The following is a 22,661-nucleotide window of genomic DNA, read 5'->3' as shown; positions in this document are numbered from 1 at the left end:
TTATCTGAGGTACAGAGCAGGAAGAGCTCCCATTGTGGAGGGTGTTGTTCTGTTTTGGTCTTGGTTCCATTTGCTGTGCAGAAGCTGTTCAGTTTGATGTAGCCTCAGTCGTTTACTGTGGGTTTTGTCTTCCTAACTGACGGACTTGAATCTCTGAAGACTCTTCTGAAGCAGGGACCGTGAAGCGTTCTGCCGACGATATACGGGACCGATTCTGGACTGTTCCTCGATGGACTGGGAGCAAGGGCCTAGGGGATGGATAACTGTGGGGTTAGTAGTTGTCATGTTTTATCAAATGTGGGTGAATGGCACTTATAAGAGGCCCCATTACTTTATGTGCTACTAAGAAAGGGGAAATATTGTCGATTACACTGTTAAGAGAGGACTTCACAGATGGAAAAGCTAGGGGGTGGGGCAGGCGGTGGTGCACCTGGTTAAGCACTTACACTACCATGTGCAAGGACCCAGGTTCAAGTCCCTGGTCCCCACCTGCAGGGGGAAGCTTCAGGAGTGGTGTAGCAGGGCTGCAGGTGTCTCTCTGTCTCTCTCCCTATCTCCTCCTCCCCTCTCACTTTCTGTCTCTGTCCAATAATAAACTAATTAGTGATATTTCTTTAAAAAAAAGAAAAGAAAGAAAAATTAGAGGGTTGGGTGATTAGATGCACATATTACCATGTGCAGAGTCCAGGGTTCAAGCCCCCACTCCCCACCTGCACAGGAGTGCTTCATGGGCGGTGATGCAAGTCTGCAGGTGTCTTTCTCTCTCCTCTCCCCTCTCAATTTTTTTCTGTTCTATCAAGCATAATAGAAAGAAAGGAAGGAAGGAAGGAGAAGAGGAAGAGGAGGAAGAAGAATAAGAAGAAGAGGAAGAAGACCACTACCACTGGGAGTAATGGGTTTTAGTGCTGCACTGAGCGACGGTGATAACCCTGGTGGCAATAATAAAATAGTTAGGGAGAAAATCATCCCAGAATAGATATAATTCAATATATTGAGCTGGTATTTTAAAAAAAAACTCTTAAAAACACTGTCACCGTCAAATTATTTAATAAGGAAAGATCTACAAATGACTTTAGAGAAACGGATCTCTTTTAGGATGTAGTTAGCCTATATCTAGTTCTGAGAGAGAGGGAGAGAGAGAGAATCTCTGAGTCTGTTTCCTCAAGTGTGAAATGGAAATAACAATAGAAATTGCAGTATAGAGTTGTCAAGATTGTTAAGTGAGTCAGTACACACGAAGAGCGTTAAAGAGGGCAAAGTGTGCTAAACACTAATTCCTTGCACCTGTTACTGTTGGTGCTGGGGCAATGTAGGGAAAACTATCAGTCTTCTGAAAGACTTACAGACTGTAAGCCCGCATCATTATTTCAGCATTAAACTCCCACAACGATCTTTTTAGAACTCATCTTTTCTCAAAAAAATCACAATAATTTCTAGAGCCCCTGTGATAGTCCAGTCATTCTTTTTTTTTTTTTTTTTTCTTTTGAGACTGAAATTTCTTTCTTCTCACTGACAAGATAAGAAAACCACAACCCTCAAAAGAACTGTTTATTTCTAGCCACTCAATTTCTGGAGAGAGAAAGCTTTCTTGCATTCTGTCTTAACTGCTCTTTATAGTAGCAGTGTTTGGGAAGTGTGAAGTGTTCTGATTATTTCACTGAAGAAATGAGCAGTGAAAGAACTGTCTGGACAGATGGTGTGAGTCCCAGGTTTCCTGTCATGTTATCATGACCTTAAACGGCAGAGAAAGAACAGGAATGGCTGTGTAGATGAGTCGCTTTGGAAGGTTCCCCAAGCCATATGTCATTTTCAGTCTTTACTACACTATTTACTTGAGCCGTAGTATTTTCACTACTACTATTCCTAGAGAAGATATTAAAGCAAGTCTAAGGGTCTTTTCTTCTTTTTTTTTTTTCAATCTTTTTTTAAAAAAATTTTTTATCTTTATTTGCTGGATAGAGACAGCCAGAAATTGAGAGGGAAGGGGGTGAGAGAGAGGGAGAGAGACAGAGAGACACCTGCAAACCTGCTTCACCACTTGTGAAGCTTTCCCCCTGCAGGCGGGGGCCAGGGGCTCGAACCTGGGTCCTTGCGCACTGTAACATGGGAGCTCAACCAGGTGCGCCACCGCCTGGCCCCTTCAATCTTCCTAGTAGTATACTTTTTATTTACCTACAGTCATTTTGAGGAAAGCTTAATACTATAGCAGGGGACAGGAGATTGGACATCTTGCTAAAGTACATTTTGTCCCATCACACCATGGGAACACCACACATGACAGACACCCTGGTGTCTCCTCTCTCTGTTTTGCTCTCTTTCTTCCTAGCCTTTTCTATTCTTAAATTTGAAAAAGGAGAATTCCTTGGGCTCAAGACCCCAGCAGAGGGGGGAGCCTCGTAAGTGGTGAAAGAGTGCTGTAGGAGTCTCTCTCTTCCTCCCCATCCCCATCTCTTTCTGTCTTTTTACAGGAAGGGAGGCAGAGGAAAAATAATTGCCAGCAGTGGCAGTGCAGGCACTAAGTCCCAGAAATAACCATGGTGGGAAAATCATCATGATAATACTAAGGAGAAGAAAATAAATAAATAGTAGTCTGCCCCCACCTGCAGGGGAGTCGCTTCACAGGCAGTGAAGCAGGTCTGCAGGTGTCTGTCTTTCTCTCCCTTTCTCTGTCTTCCCCTCCTCTCTCCATTTCTCTCTGTCCTATCCAACAATGATGATATCAATAATAACTACAACAATAAAACAACAAGGACAACAAAAGGGAATAAATAAATAAATATAAAAAAATTTTTTTTTGAAAGTAGCCTGCTAGAAACAGTAGTGGTAGAAAGCCCTGGTCTATCCCACCCACTCCCCCAGTGATATGATATAATTCTTACCATTTTTCAAAAAGCTTGAAGAGGAACTGGGGGGGCTATAATCCTTCCTCCCAGGGGCTCCTATCATCATTAATTTTTAGCCATCTTTTGACAACTTTTTGCTTTGACATAATTTTTTATACAGGCAGGTTTTCTAGTAATTGCACAAATGGTCACCAGCAGTGCCCACCTTCCATCTTTAAAAAAAAATTATTTATTATTAATAGAGACAGAGAGAAATTGAGAGGGGAGAGAGGGTACGACCTTCCATCTTTATAGGTTAGACATCTCAGCAAAGAAATGACCTCTTCGGGCAGGAGTAGACAGCACAATGGTTATGCAAAGAGACTCTCATGTCTGAGGCTCTGAAGTTCCAAGTTCAGTCCCCTGCACCACCATAAACCAGAGTTGAGCAGTGCTCTGGTAATAAAATAAACTAGAATAATCCCAATAAAAACCTCAAAGCTGACCATCTGCCCATCCCTGATCCAATCATCATAATTTACTGGTGAGGGTCTTTTTCACCCATCTGTGGAACACAGGTGTTAATTCAACCCTGACTGAACTATGTAGACTAGTAGGAGGGGAGGGGAGTTGGCGTGCTCTTAACATGTTACAAGGAGAGGAACGATGGTCAGTTAAAATCAAGCAGATAGACACTTATCTCTGTTCCCAAAGAGATCTCTTTCATTCAGTCTAGAGTGGGTTCCTTAGTTAAAATGTCCACTGCTAAAGCCTAACCTCTTTCTACAATGCTCTGTTTTGTCACAGATACTTATTTCCTAAGTTTACACTGTGCTGGACTGAGTTTGTAGATATAAAGGTCCGTGTGCCCTGTGAGACCGTCAAATACATTGAAGCCAACTACGGTAAGGCCTGGAAGATTCCTGTGAAGGCCTGGGACTGGAAGCACTCTCCCCCCAATGTTCACCCCAATGGCATCTGGCCTATTTCTGAGTGGGATGAAGTTATCCAGTTATACTAAACTCGTTGTTTGCAATGGTGGAACGAATCCCCTTGCCTAAAATAGAAGTGGATCACTGTTCAGAAAGATAGATGTATATTGTCAAACAGAAGTAGGAGCCAAAGAAAGATGGTACATTTGAAGACACAGGAAGATTCTCGGTCATCTAGCTTAATTGGCTCATTTTCCACTGACTAAAGAATGAGTGTGTGCCGGGGAGAAGCAGAGGTGGTGAGTGAGAGAGATGCCTACCTTCTGCCCCCCTTCCTTTAGGTAGGTGTCCCAATTTCCCCTTGGGGAACACGCCTGCCATTTGAAGAGCTCATACGGAATATGATAAGCTCTCTAAGTGCTTTCAAACTGTTCAGTAATATTCGGACTGGCAGATCAGGAGAATCATGGAAGAGTAGTTAAAATGTGCTTTGTTTGGCTGTAGGAGACAGCATAATGGTTATACAGAGACTCATGTCTGAGGCCCCGAAGTCCCAGGTTCAGTCCCTGGTAATGCCTTAAGCCAGAGCTGAGCAGTGCTGTGGAAGAAGGCAGGCAGGCTGGCAGGCAAGAGGGAAGGAAGGAGAAGGAAAGTTTAAGAAAAAGTGTTTTGTTCTTGTTCTCAGCACGTAAGTGGGTATATTAGTGCTATTTTTTAAAATGTGGAGTCCGAGTTATTTTATTTTTTTTTTTTTTGCCTCCAGGGTTTTTGCTGGGGCTTGATGCCTGCACTACGAATCCACTGCTCCTGGAGGCCATTTTTCCCATTTGACAGGACAGAGAGAAATTGAGAGAGGAGAGGAGATAGAAGGGGAGAAAGAGAGATACCTGCAGACCTGTTTCCCTGCTTGTGAAACAACCCCCTGCAGGTGGGGAGCCTGGGCTGGAACCGGGATCCTTGTGCTGGTCCTTGCACTTCACACTATGTGCTGCGCGCTTACCTCCGTGCGCCACCACCAGACCCCTCCAACTTACTGTTCAAGTGATCACACATTGAGTGGAATCAATAAATGGTGCTGGCATGTTCATACTATGTTATATGAACGTGATTTAAAATACAGGGCATCATTCTATATGAGGACGAGAGCTTATTTCTAGCCGTGTCAAACATAACTGGATTTTCATGCATTTACTATTTTCATATTTCAAGCAAGAAGAAAGTTTCTGACCAGGTGGTGGTTAAAACTTTCACTCATCGTGAGACTATTTTTCATTGAATTCTGGAAGCATCTGTTGACAAATCATTCATGTAAAGCCACGTTACCAGATGTGATTTTGAAAGGATTATGATTTCACAGACATATTCTCCTTATTTCATTTTCTATTACTCTTCAAGATAAAAATTGGGTTACTATTGATATTTGGTATTTTATGAATTTGTTATCTTACAGTCTCAACTTTTGACATTCATGCTAAAATATTTTAAGAATACCTCTAGATTTTCTTTTTTTTTTTCTTTCAATTTCTTGTTCACTTATGGGGGTCTAATGGTTTCCAGTACAGTTGTTGGCACAAGGATATAATTTCTCTTACACACGCACACACACTAGTTTCTCTGCATGGACTTTTCAGGGTTATCGTTTTACATCAATTACAGTTCCATATTTTTTTAATCTTTATTTTCTTTTTCTCTTTTTATTTATAAAAAGAAAACACTGACAAAAACCACAGGATAAGAGGGGAACAACTCCACACAGTTCCCACCACCAGAACTCCATATCCCATCCCCTCCCCTGAGAGCTTTCCTATTCTCTATCCCTCTGGGAGTCTGGACCCAGTGTCATTGTGGGGTTGCAGAAGGTGGAAGGTCTGGCTTCTGTGATTGCTTCCCCACTGAACATGGGTGTTGACAGATCGATCCATACTCCCAGCCTGCCTCTCTCCTTCTCTAGTGGGGCAGGGCTCTGGGGAAGTGGGGCTCCAGGACACATTGGTGGGGTCATCTGCCCAGGGAAGTCCCGTTGGCATCATGATAGCATCTGGAACCTGGTGGCACCGATGGTCAGAGATCCTTCCCTCTCCCAAGAATCCCAGGTTGAAAGCTGCTTTTTCCCCGGAGCTCACACCAGGTGTTGTCTCCAAGTCGCCATATTGGCTCCACCCCAGCAGTTCCATATTTTTAATTTATAGCCTGTACATCAATTTCAGATGGTATATAAATCCATCTGTTTACTTCTTGCAATATTTTTTTTATCAGAGCTCTAAAAGGAAGATAAAAAGCAAACTTGGCAGCTGTCCCCCACCCTCCACCTTACTGTTTATAAAGCCTGTGTCCTAAATTCCTCATTGTTCTCTTGACTGTTAATGGGACAATAACTCAAACTCTCCTGTTTAATTAAGTACATCCTGTTCTTTTTAGCCTTACGGTACATTCCTAAATGAACTGGTATGACTCTGTCTCTCCCATGCCTTTATGAGTCATTCTAAGTCAGAGGTCAAGGGCTAGGGTGGAATAATAACAGTGTGATCTTCTGTTCTGCTAAAAGAAGCTAGTCACCCTTTCCATCTGGGATACATAGGCCTGCTTCCTAGTGTACTGGCAGATTTTCTGCTCAGGCTAGAGAATAATAGGATTCTCAGAAAGGGAAACCAGATGATCTGAGGGGAAGCTCTCAGTTTTTCCTTAAAAAAAAAGAGAAATAATCTACAACTACTGCACTCCAAATTTTTATCACACCAAAAACTTTTCTTTTTTTCATAAATGCCAAACAACAAACAACGCTTTATTAAGATAATTTCTTGGGAGTCGGGTGGTGGCGCAGTGGATTAAGCGCATGTGGCGCAAAGCACAAGAACTGGCATAAGGATCCCAGTTCGAGTCCCCGGCTCCCCACCTGTAGGGGAGTCGCTTCACAGGTGGTGAAGCAGGTCTGCAGGTGTCTTTCTTTCCCCCTCTCTGTCTTCCCCTCCTCTCTCCATTTCTCTCTGTCCTATCCAACAATGATGACAACAATAATAACTACAACAATAAAACAACAAGGGCAACAAAAGGAAATAAATAAATAACCTGGTTCGAGCCCCCAGCTCCCCACCTTCAGGGGAGTCGCTTCACAGGCAGTGAAGCAGGTCTTCAGGTGTCTGTCTTTCTCCCTCTCTGTCTTCCTCTCCTCTCTCCATTTCTCTCTGTCCTATCCAACAACAACAGCATCAGTAACTACAACAATAAAATAAGGGAATAAATAAAAAATAAATTTTTTAAAAAAAGAAGGCTTTGCCAAATTCCCAGAGGACATAACCCCTAGAACCTACTGAGAGAGACATACCACAGCACTGAAGCTTCCCCTGGGTCACAGTCCTCTCCTGTGATATGCTGGGCTCAAACCTGGGCCACATTTACGGCAAGACAGGCACCCTACCTGATGAACTATCTCACTGGCCTACGGCATTTCTCTGTGTTTTAAGACAATTGCAAGTGAAGTGTATGTCTTAAGAGTAGGGGTGGGGGAACTCTTCTGCCAAGGGGCGTTTGGATATTTATAACATCACTCACAGGCCATAGAAAACCGTCAATTAATATATACATATATTAATATATACATTATATATATAATTTAATGTTGCTGTGGAAAAAGCATTGACCACCTGGGCAGGGTCCAACCAAATGATCGTGCAGACCAGCGGGTTGGAAGTTCCCCACTCCTGTGCTAGAATGTGAAAAGATGACCGAAATAGAGATGCAGATCATGTTCCTAGGTCAGAGAAATCCGCGTGGCAAAGTCGCAACTGCTGGGGAGTCAGGTGGTAGTGCAGCAGGTTAAGCACAGGCGGCGCAAAGCACAAGGACTGGCATAAAAATCCCGGTTTGAGCCTCCGGCTCCCCACCTGTAGGGGGGTCACTTCACAGGCAGTGAAGCAGGTCTGCAGGTGTCTGTCTTTCTCTCCTCCTCTCTGTCTTCCCCTCCTCTCTCCATTTCTCTCTGTCCTATCCAACAACGACGACATCAATAACAACAATAACTACAACAACAATAAAAACAAGGGCAACAAAAGGGAAAATAAATAAATAAAATAAAACTTTTTTAAAAGGTGCGTATCTGAAAAAAAAAAAAAAAAAAAAAAAGAGGCAACTGCTGCCAGAAGCTGTCAAAGAGATAGTGACGGTAAAATGAGTTAAGTTCGGTGAATATAATCCATAATCCAGTGTGGCTGGTATCTTTTGACAATGGGTAAGTAGGGAAGGCTGTGTGAAGTTTGGAGGAAAAGATGACCAAATGTACACCAAAGAAGAAATGAACCCTGGTAATACTTTGATCTTGGACTTCTGGATTCCAGAACTGGGAGGAAATAGGTATTGGTAAGGCGATAATACAGGTCAGTGGAGAAGACTGAAGAACCCATAAACTGGCACACAGGTGTGCTCACCTGATCCCCCCCCCAGAGGACTGCTCAGCTCTGGCTTACGTTTCCTTTGGGGAGTTGAGGGACTTTGAAGCGTCAAGAATGAGAGTCTTCTGCATAAGCTTTAATTTTCCCTGCTGAATGACTTTTGATAAAAATGCAAAAGCAGTTCAGTCGAGGAAGGATAACTTATTTTCAACAAATGGCATTAGAGCAAGTAGACGTCTATAGACAATACAATAAGTAGGGAGTCGGGCGGTAGTGCAGCAGGTTAAGTGCACATGACGCAAAGCACAAGGAGGGGAGTCGCTTCACAGGTGGTGAAGCAGGTCTACAGGTGTCTATCTCCCCCTCTGTCTTCCCCTCCTCTCTCCATTTCTCTCTCTCCTATCCAACAATGACAACATCAATAACAACAATAATACTACAACAGCAATAAAACAAGGGCAACAAAAGGGAATATATATATATATATATATATCACCAAAAAAATAATAAGTAAATGAGTAATTTCAACTTGAATGTTACACTTTGTATCAAAAACCAGGTCAGAGTGTGTCACATACTTAAATGGACAAATGGAACTATTAGGGATAAAGACTAGGAGAAAACTTAGCAAGAGGCTATGGGAAAAGTTTTTTCTTAGGCTTGATACCAAAATCACAATTTACAAAAGGAAAAAATAAGCTGGTTTTTTTTGTTGTTGTTGTTTTCTCAGAAAAAAACTGCTACTCTGCAAACACCCAAGTGAAACAGAAAAAGTCGAGCTATACATTAGGAAGTATTTGCAAAGACTTCCTTAATGTAAGAACCCAGAGACTCAAAGTTTTAAAGTCAGATTAGAAAATGGGCAAGTGGGTGACCCAGGAGGTGGTGCAGTGGATAAAGCATCCGACTCTTGAGCATGAGACCCTGAGTTCAATCCCTGGCAGCACATGTACTAGGGTGATGCCTGGTTCTTTCTCCTCCTATGTTTCTCATTAATAAATAAATAAAATCTTTTAAAAAGAAAAGAAAATGGACAAGTGATATTTTATTCAAGAGAATAGACAGGCAGCAGATAGACACGTTAAAACATAGACAGCATCATTGATCCAGTAGCCAAAAACAATGGCCAAAGCAGTTCTGAGAAAGAAGAGCCTAGCTGCAGGGATTGTACTTCCTGATTTCAAACTACATTACAGTGCTATAGAAAATATATAATAGAAAAAAAAAAAAGAAAATATATAATAGGGAGTCGGGCTGTAGCGCAGCGGGCTAAGTGCAGGTGGCGCAAAGCACAAAGACCGGCATAAGGATCCCGGTTCGAACCCCGGCTCCCCACCTGCAGGGGAGTCGCTTCACAGGCGGTGAAGCAGGTCTGCAGGTGTCTGTCTTTCTCTCCTCCTCTCTGTCTTCCCTTCCCTCTCTCCACTTCTCTCTGTCCTATCCAACAACGACAACAACAATAATAACTACAACAATAAAACAACAAGGGCAACAAAAGGGAATAAATAAATAAAATAAATATTTAAAAAAATTTAAAAAAAAGAAAATATATAGTAATATATATGCCATTTGAGTACTGGTATGAAAATAGACACACAGACCAATAGAATAGAGTCCAGAAATACCCCAGGGATATATGGTCAATCGATATTTGACATAGGAGCCAAGAACACTCGAGAGAAAAAGCTTTATGGCCTGGGAATGGCAGTTGAAGCATAAACATAAACCCCTCTGCATAAGGTCCTGGGTTCAGTACCCAGCATCCGGTGTCCTGGAGTGGTGTTCTCCTGTGTTCTCTCTCAATCTCTCTCTCTCTGTTTTCTTTAATAATAATAAACAAGTCCTTTTTAAAGAAAGAAAAGAAAATGTTTTTTCAGTAACTGTTGCTGGGAAGTTTTGAGTATCCACATGGAAAACAATGGAACAAAACACTTTTAATACCACTAACAAAGATTAACCTGAAAATGGATTAAAGACTGCTTAACATGAGACCTGAAGCCACAAAATTCACAGGGGAAAATGGAGAACTCCTAAGCTTTGGCCTTGACATTATTTACTATTGAATAGAGACAGAGAGAAATTGAGAGAGAGAGAGAGAGTGTGTGTGTGTGTGTGTTGTGTGTGTGTGTTGTGTGTGTGTGTGTTGTTTTGGGATTTTTCAGTCTGGAAGCTGGGGCCTTCAGGCAGCTCAGCCTTGGCAGATGCCCTCTGCCACCTGCCTGAAACTCAGTCCAGGGGCCTAAGGCTCCTCCCCACACCCTGTACCTCCATTCTCCAGCCCTGAAGCCACGGCCTTCATTTCAAGCCCGGTCCCCAGGAGACTGAGTGGGGTGTGAAGACAGCTGATAAAGCTGGCATTTATTGACTTTATGGGGAGTATTCAGTGTGTTTGCTTTTTTTTTGCAAGAAGGCTGAACGCTTATCTGATGCCCACAGAGTATCTTACTCCTCACCTGGGAGACTCCTGTGTGTGCCCCTCAGACAAAGGCCAGGGACTAAGGAGAAGAGGACATCCAGCCTTCCCTTGCTTTTCCCCAATACCTGACTCTACTCACCCCCACGCCCCTTTGCCTTCCCACTGTCCTTTGGTTGATAGGCTGGAAATTCATTGCTCCAGGCCTAGACAGTCAAGGCCGAGCCAGTCCAGTCTCGTGACTGTCTGTACCTGGGGCCTCCTGGGGCTGTGTGAATCTCTGACTGGTAACTACGTTGCAGACAGTTCAGTGCCCTGCATTCTCTCCAGTGATCAACATTTGCTGTACACAGACCTACCCACCTGGCCTCAACACCGAGTATCTTGATGGGAAATGTACGTTGCTATGGCTGTGGCTAGGTGTCACCAAGGATCTGAGAAACTAGAGAGTAAAAATGAATTACAAGAGCCTGAGACTAAAGAGCAGGTTTTCTTTCACCTCCTCACCCACTCCTGGCTTCTATTTGTGTCAAATAGCGGAACAGAATAAATGTTTCTTAGCAGCACGGGACCCAAAGCAACCAGAAGGACGGTAGAAGCCAGGCTAGTAGACCAGGCAAATGGGGGCTAAACATGCAAGCTATCTTTAGTGAACATTAAGAGAAATGTTGGGAGTCGAGCAGTAGCTCAGAGGGTTAAGCTCACATGGCGTGAAGAGCAAGGACTGGCATAAAGATCCCAGTTCGAGCCCCCAGCTCCCCACCTGCAGGAAGGTTGCTTCACAAGCGGTGAAGCATGTCTGCAGGTGTCTGTCTTTCTCTCCCCCTCTCTGTCTTCCCCTCCTCTCTCCATTTCTCTCTGTCCTATCCAACAATGACAACAACAATAATAACTACAACAATAAAACAACAAAGATAACAAAAGGGAATAAATATATTTTTTTAAAAGAGACATGTCAAGATAACCCCACCTAACTTTCATATGCATTTTGTCTGATAACAGAAATAAAACATAGTGACTTAGCAGCTGTATTAGATTCCTACAAGCACTACTTTAAAACATTTGCTCTAGATGGTTAACTTGACCCTGTCACTTACAGAGGCTTCACTGTATGATGTGGAGTTGACATTATTTTTAGTTTACAACTGAGAAAAATTTGAGACTAAGAGAGGTTACTTAATTTGCTCAGATAACTTGGATGGGAGCTGGGGTTCAATTACTACTCAGCCTGCCTCCAAAGCCAAAGCAAACAGGACAAAGATGGTGGAGTACATACTTTACCATGTCGGAAGACCTGGGGGGAAGCCCTCAGAACTCGCTTTGAACTCCTTCCTAAGGGAAGCTTCACAGATGGAATGGTGCTGTGATGTTTCTCCTCGCTGTTTCTCTCCCTCTCTGTCTCTCTTTCTCTTTCCTTCGCCCTACCAACCCCCTTTCTGAGATAGAAAGGAAAACAAAAGTCTGCAAGAGTGAAGCCCAGGGAAACCCCAGACATTAGGAATAAAACAAACAAAAACAAAGGTCTTTTCTCAGATTCTAAACTGCCCCTCAGTTGGTATTTCTCAAAACTTTATCCTACATAAGCCACAGGAGAGCGATGAGTATTTATTATTCTGAGTGTAGGAAACAGATTCACAGGGTAAATTTGTTGTTCGAATTCTATTGACTTTTTTATTATTATCTTTATTTACTTATCGTATAGAGATGGTCAGAAATCGAGAGGGAAAGGTATGATAGGGAGTTAGAAAGACGGAAACAGGAGAAACGGAGTCGGGCGGTAGTGCGGCGGGTTGAGCGCACGTAGCGCAAAGTGAAAAGATGGGTGTAAGGATCCCAGTTCGAGCCCCTGGCTCCCAACCTGCAGGGGAGTCGCTTCACAGGCGGTGAAGCAGGTCTGCAGGTGTCTGTCTTTCTCTCCCCTTCTCTGTCATCCCCTCCTCTCTCCATTTCTCTCTGTCCTATCCAACAATGGCAATAACATCAATAACTACAACAATAATAACTACAACAATAAAACAACAAGGGCAACAAAAGGGAATAAACAAATATTAAAAAAAAAAAACACACACAACTACCGCACTTCTTCACCATTTGCAGATGGGGACTGAGGGCTTGAACCCAGGTCCTTGCATGCTGTAAAGTGCGCTCAACCAGGTGCACCATCACCTGGCCCCTCTATTAACTTGTGGCTGAGTTCATTGAGAAAGTGACAAAGCATCCGTAAGTCTAGATTCCATAATAAATGTCTCTACTTCTAGTCCAAACCAAAAACCACATCCCTCTTCTTATCCCAGGCAAAGTGCAAGGGCAGACAGTGGACATAGGAACCAGGAAGGGAAGGCGTCACCCCGGTCGGTCGTCAAACAACAGTGCAGGGAACCTTTGTGAATCTGACTCTTAATTGTCAAGGATCATTTTCCCCTATTTGTTTCTGTGTGGTTTGTCCTTTGCATTCAGAAAGAACGGTATCATCTGTTTTCCATCTACACCATGCCTCGGCCTCGCGTGAGCTTAATGTGCAGCTTGGCGATACGAGAATCGGCATGAAGCCCAGCCAGTCTATCTTGGTGTTACTCTCGATCGCACCCTGTCATTTCATGAACATCTCATAAAAACGGCAGCAAACGTGGGCGTGAGGAATCACATCATTGCAAGACTGGCCAGCTCCTCATGGGGCGCGAGCGCTTCCACACTACGATCATCCTCTCTGGCATTATGCTATTCCACTGCAGAATACTGTGCCCCAGGATGGTTCCGTAGCCCCCATGTCCACTTGGTCGATTCCAAATTATATTCCTCCATGAGGATCATTTCTGGAACCATCCGTTCCACCCCGGTTCCATGGCTGCCAGTTCTTAGCAACATCGCCCTGCCAGATATTCATGCGGCATCATCTAAGTTCATTTCCCACGTCTATGCTCCACCAGACCTGCCAATATACGCGGATATCTTCGCCCACCCTGTCCAACGCTTGACGTCTCGTCCCCCAATCTGGTCCCCTACGCCTACACTGAACTTCTCTGTTCCAGACTCTTGGAAACAGAGTTGGCAGTCAGCCGAGGTCAAGAACAAACACCTCATCACAGACCCCTGCAAGCGTCAACCCGGCTTTGACCTGGCACGTTATGATTGAGCCCTCCTCAATCGCTATCGAACGGGCCATGGCCGGTGCGCTGCTATGTTCCATCGCTGGGGGGCCAGAGATGACCCGAACTGCCCCTGCGGCTCCAGACAGACTATGACCCACACAGTCAATGACTGCCACCTCTCCAGATTCAAAGGAGGTCTCGAAACTTGACATCAGGCTCAACCTGACGCTGCTGACTGGCTGTGGAAGAAGGGCAAACACTAGAAGAAGAAGAAGCAAGGGCTTGGATCCAATGGAGGACCATCCCTGAGATTAGGTGTTTGCTTCTTCTTCTTCTTCTTCTTCTTTTTTTAAAATACTTATTTGTTCCCTTTTGTTGCCCTTGTTGTTTTATTGTTGTAGTTATTATTGTTGTCGTAGTCGCTGGATAGGACAGAGAGAAATGGAGAGAGGAGGGGAAGACTGAGAAGGGGAGAGAAAGACAGACACCTGCAGACCTGCTTCACCACTTGTGAAGAGATCCCCCTGCAGGTGGGGAGCCGGGGGCTCGAACTGGGATCCTTATGCCAGTCCTTGCGCTTTGTGCCACCTGCGCTTAACCCGATGCGCTCCTGCCTAACTCTCTATTTATTTTTTTTTATTGCCACCAGGTCTCTCACTGCAGCTTGGTAACAATACTACAAATCCATTGGTCCTGGTGGCCATTTTCTTCTATTTCTTTTAATTTTATTTAATAGGACAGAGAGAAATTGAGAGAAGGGGAAACAAAAGCTGGAGAAAGAGAGACACCTGCAGACCTGCTTCACTGCTCGTGAAGTGTCCCCCCCACCCACACACACACACATACACAGGTGGGGAGCAGGGGGCTTGAACCCGAGTCCTTGCATGTGGTAATGTGTGTGCTCAACCAGGTGTGCCACCATCTGACCCCCTGCATGTTGCTGCTTAAGAGTCTTCCAAGTCAGGATAACAGAGGATTGATATTTCTCCTTGGTCAGTGGGAGTCACAGTTGCTGGGGAGGGAAGTCCCCGTGAATGGACGATAGCCTCGTTTCCTCTTGAACTGATAAACTTTTCCCTTGACCTTCAGATCTACTGAGTGTACTCAGGGCCACAAATCCGATGTATGTCAGAGACACTGGTCTGTAGATCCTGGCATCTTTCTTATTCCATCATAACTGTCCCAACAGCAAAGCCTCTCTTTATAAAAGGAGACCTGGGCCCTTCCCTCTTCAGCACTCCTCCCTGGTGGCTTTGGAAGAGGTGTGAGTGATGTCACACCAGGTGCCCTACTTCCTATCTGACTTGCTTCACTGGAAGCTGTTTGCTTTACTGTTGTTGTTGTTGGTAATAGTAGTGTTGTTTGTATTGTTTGAATTAAGGAGAAGAGATGGGAAGAGCCTTAGAGGAGGTGAACTAATCACTGAGTTGCCCGGTGGGTCCTGTGAACCAAGTAACATTAACGTTCAGAAGAATTTACAGCCTCTGGGCCCTGGTATGGTGTGCCTGGTTAAGCGGTTAAGCGCACACAGTACTAAGCACAAGGACCCGGGTTTGAGACCCCGCTCCCCACCTACGGGGGAGGACAGTTCACGAGCAATGAATCAGGTCTGCAGGTGTCTCTCATTTCTCTCCTTCTCTGTCTCCCTCTCCTCACTCAATTTCTGTCTGTCCTATTGAATGAAAATAGAAGGGGGAGGGGAGGGAAGAATTTATAGGCTGTGCTGACACTGTAAAGATGTTTGTCTAAGAACCTCTAGTGAAATAGTCAGCAGCACACCAGAGACTTGTTGCCTTGGAGACACCTTTTAGTATTTAACTTGTCTCAGAGCAGTATTTTGCTTTATCTAGAATAGTAACATACTGTACCATTTTCTCATACAAGTGAGATTCCGCATATTAGATTATAAAATTGGGTGAAATGACTTTCATGAGTCTTTATTTACTTGATAGAGACAGCCAGAAATTGAGAGGAAGGGGGAGACAAGAGGGAGAGAGACAGAGAGATACCTGCAACACTGCTTCACCACTCCTGAAACTTTGCCCCTACAGGTGGGGACCAGGGGGCTCAAACCTGCATCCTTGCACATTGTAACATGTACACTCAACCAGGTGTGCCACCAGCCAGCCCCTGACTTTTGTGATTCCTAGGTGCTGGGTACAGGAAATACAGCGTTTGTCATCTGGCCCAGAGCTAGTGCCTCCTAGATCAAGCCCTCAGCCCCTCTGGTCAGCACTGCCGCCACCAGCCTTTTTTAGCCTCCCCTCCCTGCCTCCTTCCTTCCCACTTCCTTCTCTTCTCCTCTCTCTTTTTTAAAGTTCTATTTATTCACTTTTGAGAGGCTGTGGAGAGAGAAAGCCAAAGCAGCATCCTGACACATAAGATGCTGAGTGTCAGCTTGGAACGGACCCTTCAGTTACTGCACAACCTCTTGTGTTTTTTGGGACGGCAGGCTGAACAGACTGTAGGCCGCTGCTGTCCTGAACTCATTCAACAAATGTCTTATCAAGAAGCTTTTACATGCTGTGAGCACAGTCGGGGGAATCAGCTGAAAATGTAATTAAATCCTTTCCTTCCTGACATTCATCGTGGGTTGGTGCAAGCCAGTAAGCAAGTAAAGTAAATTGAAATTTATTCTAAGAAAAAAAAAAATTCAACATGAAGATGGTGTCACCTGGGGCGGGGACAGAGAGCATAATGGTGATGCAAACAGACTCTCATGCCTGAGACTCCAAAGTCCCGGCACCACCATAAACCAGAGCTGAGCAGTGCTCTGGTTAAAAAACAACAAAAAAAAACAAACAATCAAACAAACAAAATGGCGTCGCTTTATAAAACCCAAAGACTCAAAGGAATTTATTTATTTATTTATTTATTTGCCTCCAGGGTTATTGCCGGCTCAGTGCCTGCACTACAAATCCACTGCTCCTGGAGACTATTTTTCCCATTTTGTTGCCCTGGTTGAGCTTGTTGTAGTTGTTATTGTTGTCATAGCTGTTGTTGTTGTTGGATAGGACAATGAGATATGGAGAGAGGAGGGGAAGACAGAGAGGAGGAGAGAAAGACAGACACCTGCAGACCTGCTTCACTGCTTGCGAAGCAACCTCCCTGCAGGTGGGGAGCTGGGGACTCAAACCGGGATCCTTACGCAGGCCCTTGCGCTTTGTGCCATGTGCGCTTATCCCGATGCGCTACCGCCCAACTCCCAGGAATTTAAATTTAACAAATCAAGTTTCACAGGAAGGGAAACTGAGCACCAAGTAGACTCACACACATCTGCAAACTAGAAGAATAGCACAGTTTTATTTAGAAAATGCAGATTTAAAAGCAAGTATTGCACAATGTCATGCAAAAAAACTTTCATGCCTGAGACTCTGAAGTCAACACCACCATAACCAGAATTGAGAAGAAAAAAAAAAAAGTGAGACAGAGATGAAGTGGGATTCATGATAAATACAATACAATATAGGATACAATGGTAGGGCAGTGAAACTTGCATGAGACTTTTATGTCAAATGTTTAGTGTCTCAGGTTTAAAGATCTTTGATGAGACGTTTATGTCAAATGTTTAGTATTCAAGGTATAAAGATCTAAAGTAAGGGGCCAGGCGGTGGCACACCTGGTTAAGTGCATACACAGCACAGTGTGCAAGGAACCAGGTTCAAGCCTCTGGTCCCCACATGCAGGGGGGAAGCTTCACAAGTAGTGAAGCAGGGCTGCAGGTGTCTCTCTGTCTCTCTCTCCCTCTCTGTCTCCTCTCAATTTCTCGCTGTCGCTATCCAATAATAATAAATACATAAATAAGTTTTTTTTTCCAAAAAAAAAATCTAAAGTGGGGGCCGGGCGGTAGTGTGGCAGGTTGAGCGCACTTGGCGCAAAGCGCAAGGACCGGCGGAAAGATCCTCACTCAAGCCCCTGGCTCCCCACCTGCAAGGGGTCTCTTCACAAGTGGTGAAGCAGGTCTGCAGATGTCTTTCTCTCCCCCTCACTCTCTCCCCTCCTCTCTCCATTTCTCTCTGTCCTATCCAACAACAATGACAGAAATAGCATCAATAATAGTAATAACCACAACAGTGATAAAAAAAAAAGGCAAAAAAGTAGCCCCCAGGAGCAGTGGATGCTAGTGCAGGTACCGAACCCCAGCAATAACCCTGGAGGCAAAAAAAAAAAAAAATCTAAAGTAAACATTGAAGGAAAACCAAATGGGTGAAATAGATACAAAATAGTAGAAGGAAATTTTCACACAGTGCTAGCAGGTGAAATAAACCAGAAGTCTTAGGTTCATAGAGGATCGACGTTGTGAATATATCTACAAACCATTGTGAAGAATCATCGCTGGGTGACCCTCTGTGACACTTTACCCAAAGAATCTGCAAACGTCAAAGTTTATTTTTCAAAGTGCCAAAACTGATTTAAGAGAGCACTTGGAGGAACAATACCTGCACAGAGGGATTTGCGAGTACATTCTATCACCTATCAAGAACCAGCTAATTCGTTTGATAGGTTAAGGCGTCTGTTACACAGTAGATAGATGATGAAGAGAAGGATGGATGCTGATAAACGGAGAGACAGAGGCACTGAGGCTGGCTCTGCAGAACTGGGATTTGGAAGGAGGTTAAGACTGAGTGGGGAGGAGGAAGTTAGGGCAGGATAAGGCGGATGCTTGACCTCAAGACAAAGTGACGGTGGTCCACAGCCACCTGGGCAAACAGAAATCCTTTCTGAAAACCTCAAGTCTGGCCTTTCCTAAAGCTGATGTAGCCCGTATACAAGAATAGAGGTCCAGTATTCACAGGCTAATCCAGACAGATCTATTAAACTAATAAAACCAGAAGGCCTGACAAAGCGCCAGCTCCCTTAGTGACCTGCCCTTCCCTCCCCAGACCCCAGGTCTCTCCTCAGGAGCAAAGGGAGCCTGCAGGTGCAGTCTCTCCAGGGGGTGGTGAGAGCCCATGAATAGTAAGGGTTTTAGCTCAAGCACACAGAGGCAGTTAGAAGGGCCCCAACCTAATCCCCATAATCGGATTATGTAAATTCCTACTTCAGCTCTTTTTCCTACTAATCCCAGCACCAAGACTCTCCACACTGGGGAAGGCCCATCATTTTGAAGCATCATCCACGTTTAGTGGAATCGGGCACCCCAAATGGTTTCCTCCGTTTAGAAAAAAAAAATCATAAGATGCAAGTTGATACCGTGTGAGAAGGTTGTGAGACCAGCATTGAGGCACCAGAGTGCAAACACAGCTCTGTTCTGTTTTGCTGTGGTCCTTATCCTTGCCCAAGTTGGCTCAGATCCTATTTTACAACTCATTGGTGTGTTTCTTTTAAGATCACACACTTCGCTGCCTGGTTGCCAAAGTTCCTTTTTCAACTGCAGAGATGCCACTAAGAAAATAAATGATCTCAAAGATGTTTGGCTAAGATGAACAGCAATATGGAAAGGTGCAGACACCAGGAAGCAGCAATTAATTCTCCCCACCCCACCCCACCCCCTTTGGCCCACCTCACAAAGAAAGCAGAAGGGCAGAGAGAGGACACTTCAGGGAAGTTGACTGACTGCAAATTCTAGGTGTTTTTAAAGACCGTTTTTTTGTGTCTGTGCTCAAAGTAGCTAATACGTTCTCTCCAACCCATCCTCCACACTGCCATTCTTAATGGCCCTTGGAACTTAAAAGTTTATGCAGGGTGATATAGATTTTAAATTTATTTACTATTGAATAGAGCCATTGAGAGGGGGAGGGGGAGGGGGATAGAGAGGGAGAGAGACAGAGAGACACCTGCAGCCCTGCTTCACCAGTCGTGAAGATTTCCCTTTCAGGTGGGGAAAGGGACCTTGAACCTGGGTCCTTGCACACTGTGATGTGTGCACTTAACCAGCTGCATCACTGCCTGGCCCCGCCATTTAGATATTTGTTTAATTAATATAATTGTTTATTTTATTTTATTTTATTTTATTTTGCCTCCAGGGTTATGGCTGGGGCTCAGTGGTGTGCTACGAATCCACTGCTTCTGGCGGTCATCTTTCTTTCATTGTTGTTGTTATAGCTGTCTTTGTTGGATAGGACAGAGAAATTGAGAGAGGAGGGGAAGACAGACAGGGGGGAGAGAAAGATAGATACCCCAAGACCTGCTTCATTTGTGAAATGACACCACTGTAGGTGGGGAGATGGGGGCTCAAACCAGGATCCTTGTGCTTCACACTATATGTGCTTAACCTGGTGTGCTACCACCTGGCACCCCAATTATATATATATTTGCCTCCAGGGTTATTGCTGGGGCTTGGTGCCTGCACTATGAATCCACTGCTCCTGGAGGCCGTTTTTTCCCTTTTGTTGCCCTTGTTGTTTATCGTTATTATTGCTGTCGTTGTTGTTGGATAGGACTGAGAGAAATGGAGAGAGGAGGGGAAGACAGAGAGGGGGAGACAAAGATAGACACCTGCAGACCTGCTTCACTGCTTGTGAAGTGAACCCTCTGAATGTGGGGAGCCGGGGGCTGAAACCGGGATCCTTATGTCGGTCCTTGAGCTTTGTGCCACCTCCACTTAACCCGCAGCGCTACTGCCTGGCCCCCCATTTGGATATTTATAATGCCACTCACGGGCCATACAATAACATCAACTTAATAGTGAGCACTTAATGAATTGTGGGTCCCATTTGTGGTTGCCTTGGTAACCAGATGATTTCACCCTGTGGGCTGGATGTTCCCCACTCCTGGACTCTAAACTTAGGTGTTCAAGGTACACAGATACCCTCCCACAACAGTTCTGTCCTCCATGCCTGTACAGGTAATTCCTATCCAGCCTGTCCCATTCTCACACTCAGGCAACCAGGGGCTCCTGCTTTGAGTTCTCTGCTTTTGACAGCTGTGCCCTGGCCATCTTCCATGCCCAGCCAGCAGCTCTGTCCCATGCAAGTCCACACTCTGGCTGTCCTGCATCCCTGGGTTTCTGCTGAAATGGCCCAGAGATTATCTCCAGAACTTCCATGGGATTTTTCCTTAGATATGGGCTGGGAGTCCACATTATATAGATAAGACTTTTCACAGATCAGGACAGCACGGAGGGGGTGACCCAAGACAAAGAATTGGGGGGGGGGCAGTGATGGCTTGGGAGTCAATGTCCTGGGTCCCAAATTTGAATGCTGTCCCCCACAAGCAATCATTTATCTTCCAGCTCGAATTTTTTGCTTTCTCTAACCTAACTCCAAACTTACACTCTCTGGTATGGAGACTATCTTGTACTTAGTCATTTTTGTTGTGTCTTGGCCCCCTTTTGAAGACTGAGCTCTTTGGAGCTAGAAAGAAAACGTTTTTCACCATCCTGCCCTTTGAGGACCCAGAAATCCATGCGACACATTTAAATTTGTAACGTAAACCACACTGGGGTTATTTGGAGAAAGGGCAAGTGGGAAAAACCCCAAGTCTTAGAAGTCTCAGTGGCGGTCTTTTTTTTTTCTTTCTTTTTTATTTTTTCATTATTGGGGAATTAATGTTTTACATTGGACAGTCAATACAATAGTTTGTACATGCATAACATTTCCCAGCTTTCCATATGACAATACAACCCCCACTAGGTCCTCTGTCATCCTTCTTGGACCTATATTCCCCCCCCCCCCAGCCTTTGACTTTGGTGCGATAAGTGGCGGGCGGGTGGTCTTTCCTCACTGTGTTCCTGGAGGTCTGTGGTTGCTCAGTTAGGACTCTACTCCATGGCTTTAGGCTAATGAACTTTCCCCAAAGATGTCTTTCATAATGAACCCGAGCAACAGTCACTGTTAACCTTTATTTTCATTAGTGATTTGATAGCGATTTACAGAATTATATGATAACAGAAAAAATAATTCCACATCACTCCCACCACTAAAGCACTATGCCTCCCCATCCACCCACTCCCTCAATAACGAAAACCACCATAGCTCCCCCAAGGTCTCAAATATGGGTTGACATATTTTTCATATATATATTTCCTCCTCTATCTCCCCCAGTTTTCCTTTGTCTCTATGCAAAGCAAGTAATATTCTCCCCCAATTTTTCTTTTATCTCTATCCAAAGCAAGTAATATTCTCCCCCAGTTTTTCTTTGTCTCTATATATTACTTGCTTTGGATAGAGACAAAGAAAAATGGGGGGAGACAGAGGCAGAGAGAGACACCTGCAGCAGAGCTTCATCATTCGTGAAGCATTCCCCCTGCAGGCGGGGACCAAGAACTTGACCCCTCCCCATCCTTGTGCGCTGTAGCATGTGTGCGGATCCGGGTGCAGAGTCACTCAGCCCTGATTTTTGTTTTTCTTCAAGTTCATGTCCAACAGTTACTTTTATTTATTTTTTCCATTTTGTTGCCCTTGTTGTTGTTGTTGTTGGAGAGAAATGGAGAGAGGAGGGGAAGACAGAGAAGGGGAAGAGAAAGATAGACACCTGCAGACCTGCTTCACCGCTTGTGAAGTGACCCCCCCCACCCCCCCACAAGTGGAGAGCCACAGGCTCCAACTGGAATCCTTAGCCGGGCCTTGTGCTTTGTGTGGTAGTGAAGGAGCTAGCTCCCTTTGTATTCCATTGGTCAGTGCAAGTCACATGGTCGAACCTGGAACTGGGCAGAGCAGCCTCTCCAGGCTGTGAATGGGGTCATATAAGCTCAGGGGGCAGGAACTGAGCCTTTTAACAGTAATATAATGTACCACCCACATCCAGTGTCCTGACTGTGTGCGAGCTGTAGTGCTAACTGCTTTATCTCTTTAGTTTTTATAATTTAATCCTCACAATTTTAATCACTGTCATTTTTCAAAGTAGTCCAATTTTCTTTTTTTCAAATATTTTTTTAATTATCTTCCTTTATTATATGGAGACAGCCAGAAATTGAGAAGGAAAGGGGTGATAGAGATGGAGAGAGACAGAGAGAGACACCTGTAACACTGCTTCACCACTCAGGAAGCTTTCCCCCTGCAGGTGGGGACCAGGGGCTCGAACCCAGGTCCTTGTGCACTGTAACATGTGCTCTCAACCTGGTGCGCCACCACCCGGCC

At 44.6% G+C, this 22,661-nt stretch overlaps 1 protein-coding gene and 1 long non-coding RNA gene across 3 annotated transcripts in view; one reads left to right on the top strand and one right to left on the bottom strand.

Moving 5' to 3' along the window:
* Positions 1-22,661, bottom strand: part of LOC132540822 (uncharacterized) — a 478,519-nt gene that overhangs the window by 345,299 nt on the left and 110,559 nt on the right. The window lies entirely within an intron of this gene.
* Positions 1-22,661, top strand: part of FKTN (fukutin) — a 52,044-nt gene that overhangs the window by 26,290 nt on the left and 3,093 nt on the right. The window contains exon 10 of one of the 2 annotated variants that reach the window (XM_060199061.1): positions 3,630-3,727. In XM_060199061.1, coding sequence (XP_060055044.1) covers positions 3,630-3,727 — 98 coding nt within the window. Of the gene's footprint in view, positions 1-3,629; positions 5,172-22,661 lie in introns of those variants that run through there. The other variant, XM_007516166.3, reaches the window with a different exon arrangement.

This window comes from Erinaceus europaeus, chromosome 10 (assembly GCF_950295315.1).
Source record: "Erinaceus europaeus chromosome 10, mEriEur2.1, whole genome shotgun sequence".
Taxonomy (NCBI): domain Eukaryota; kingdom Metazoa; phylum Chordata; class Mammalia; order Eulipotyphla; family Erinaceidae; genus Erinaceus; species Erinaceus europaeus.
The sequence above is the reverse complement of the archived record's forward strand: the minus strand, read 5'-3'. Positions and strand labels throughout refer to the sequence as shown.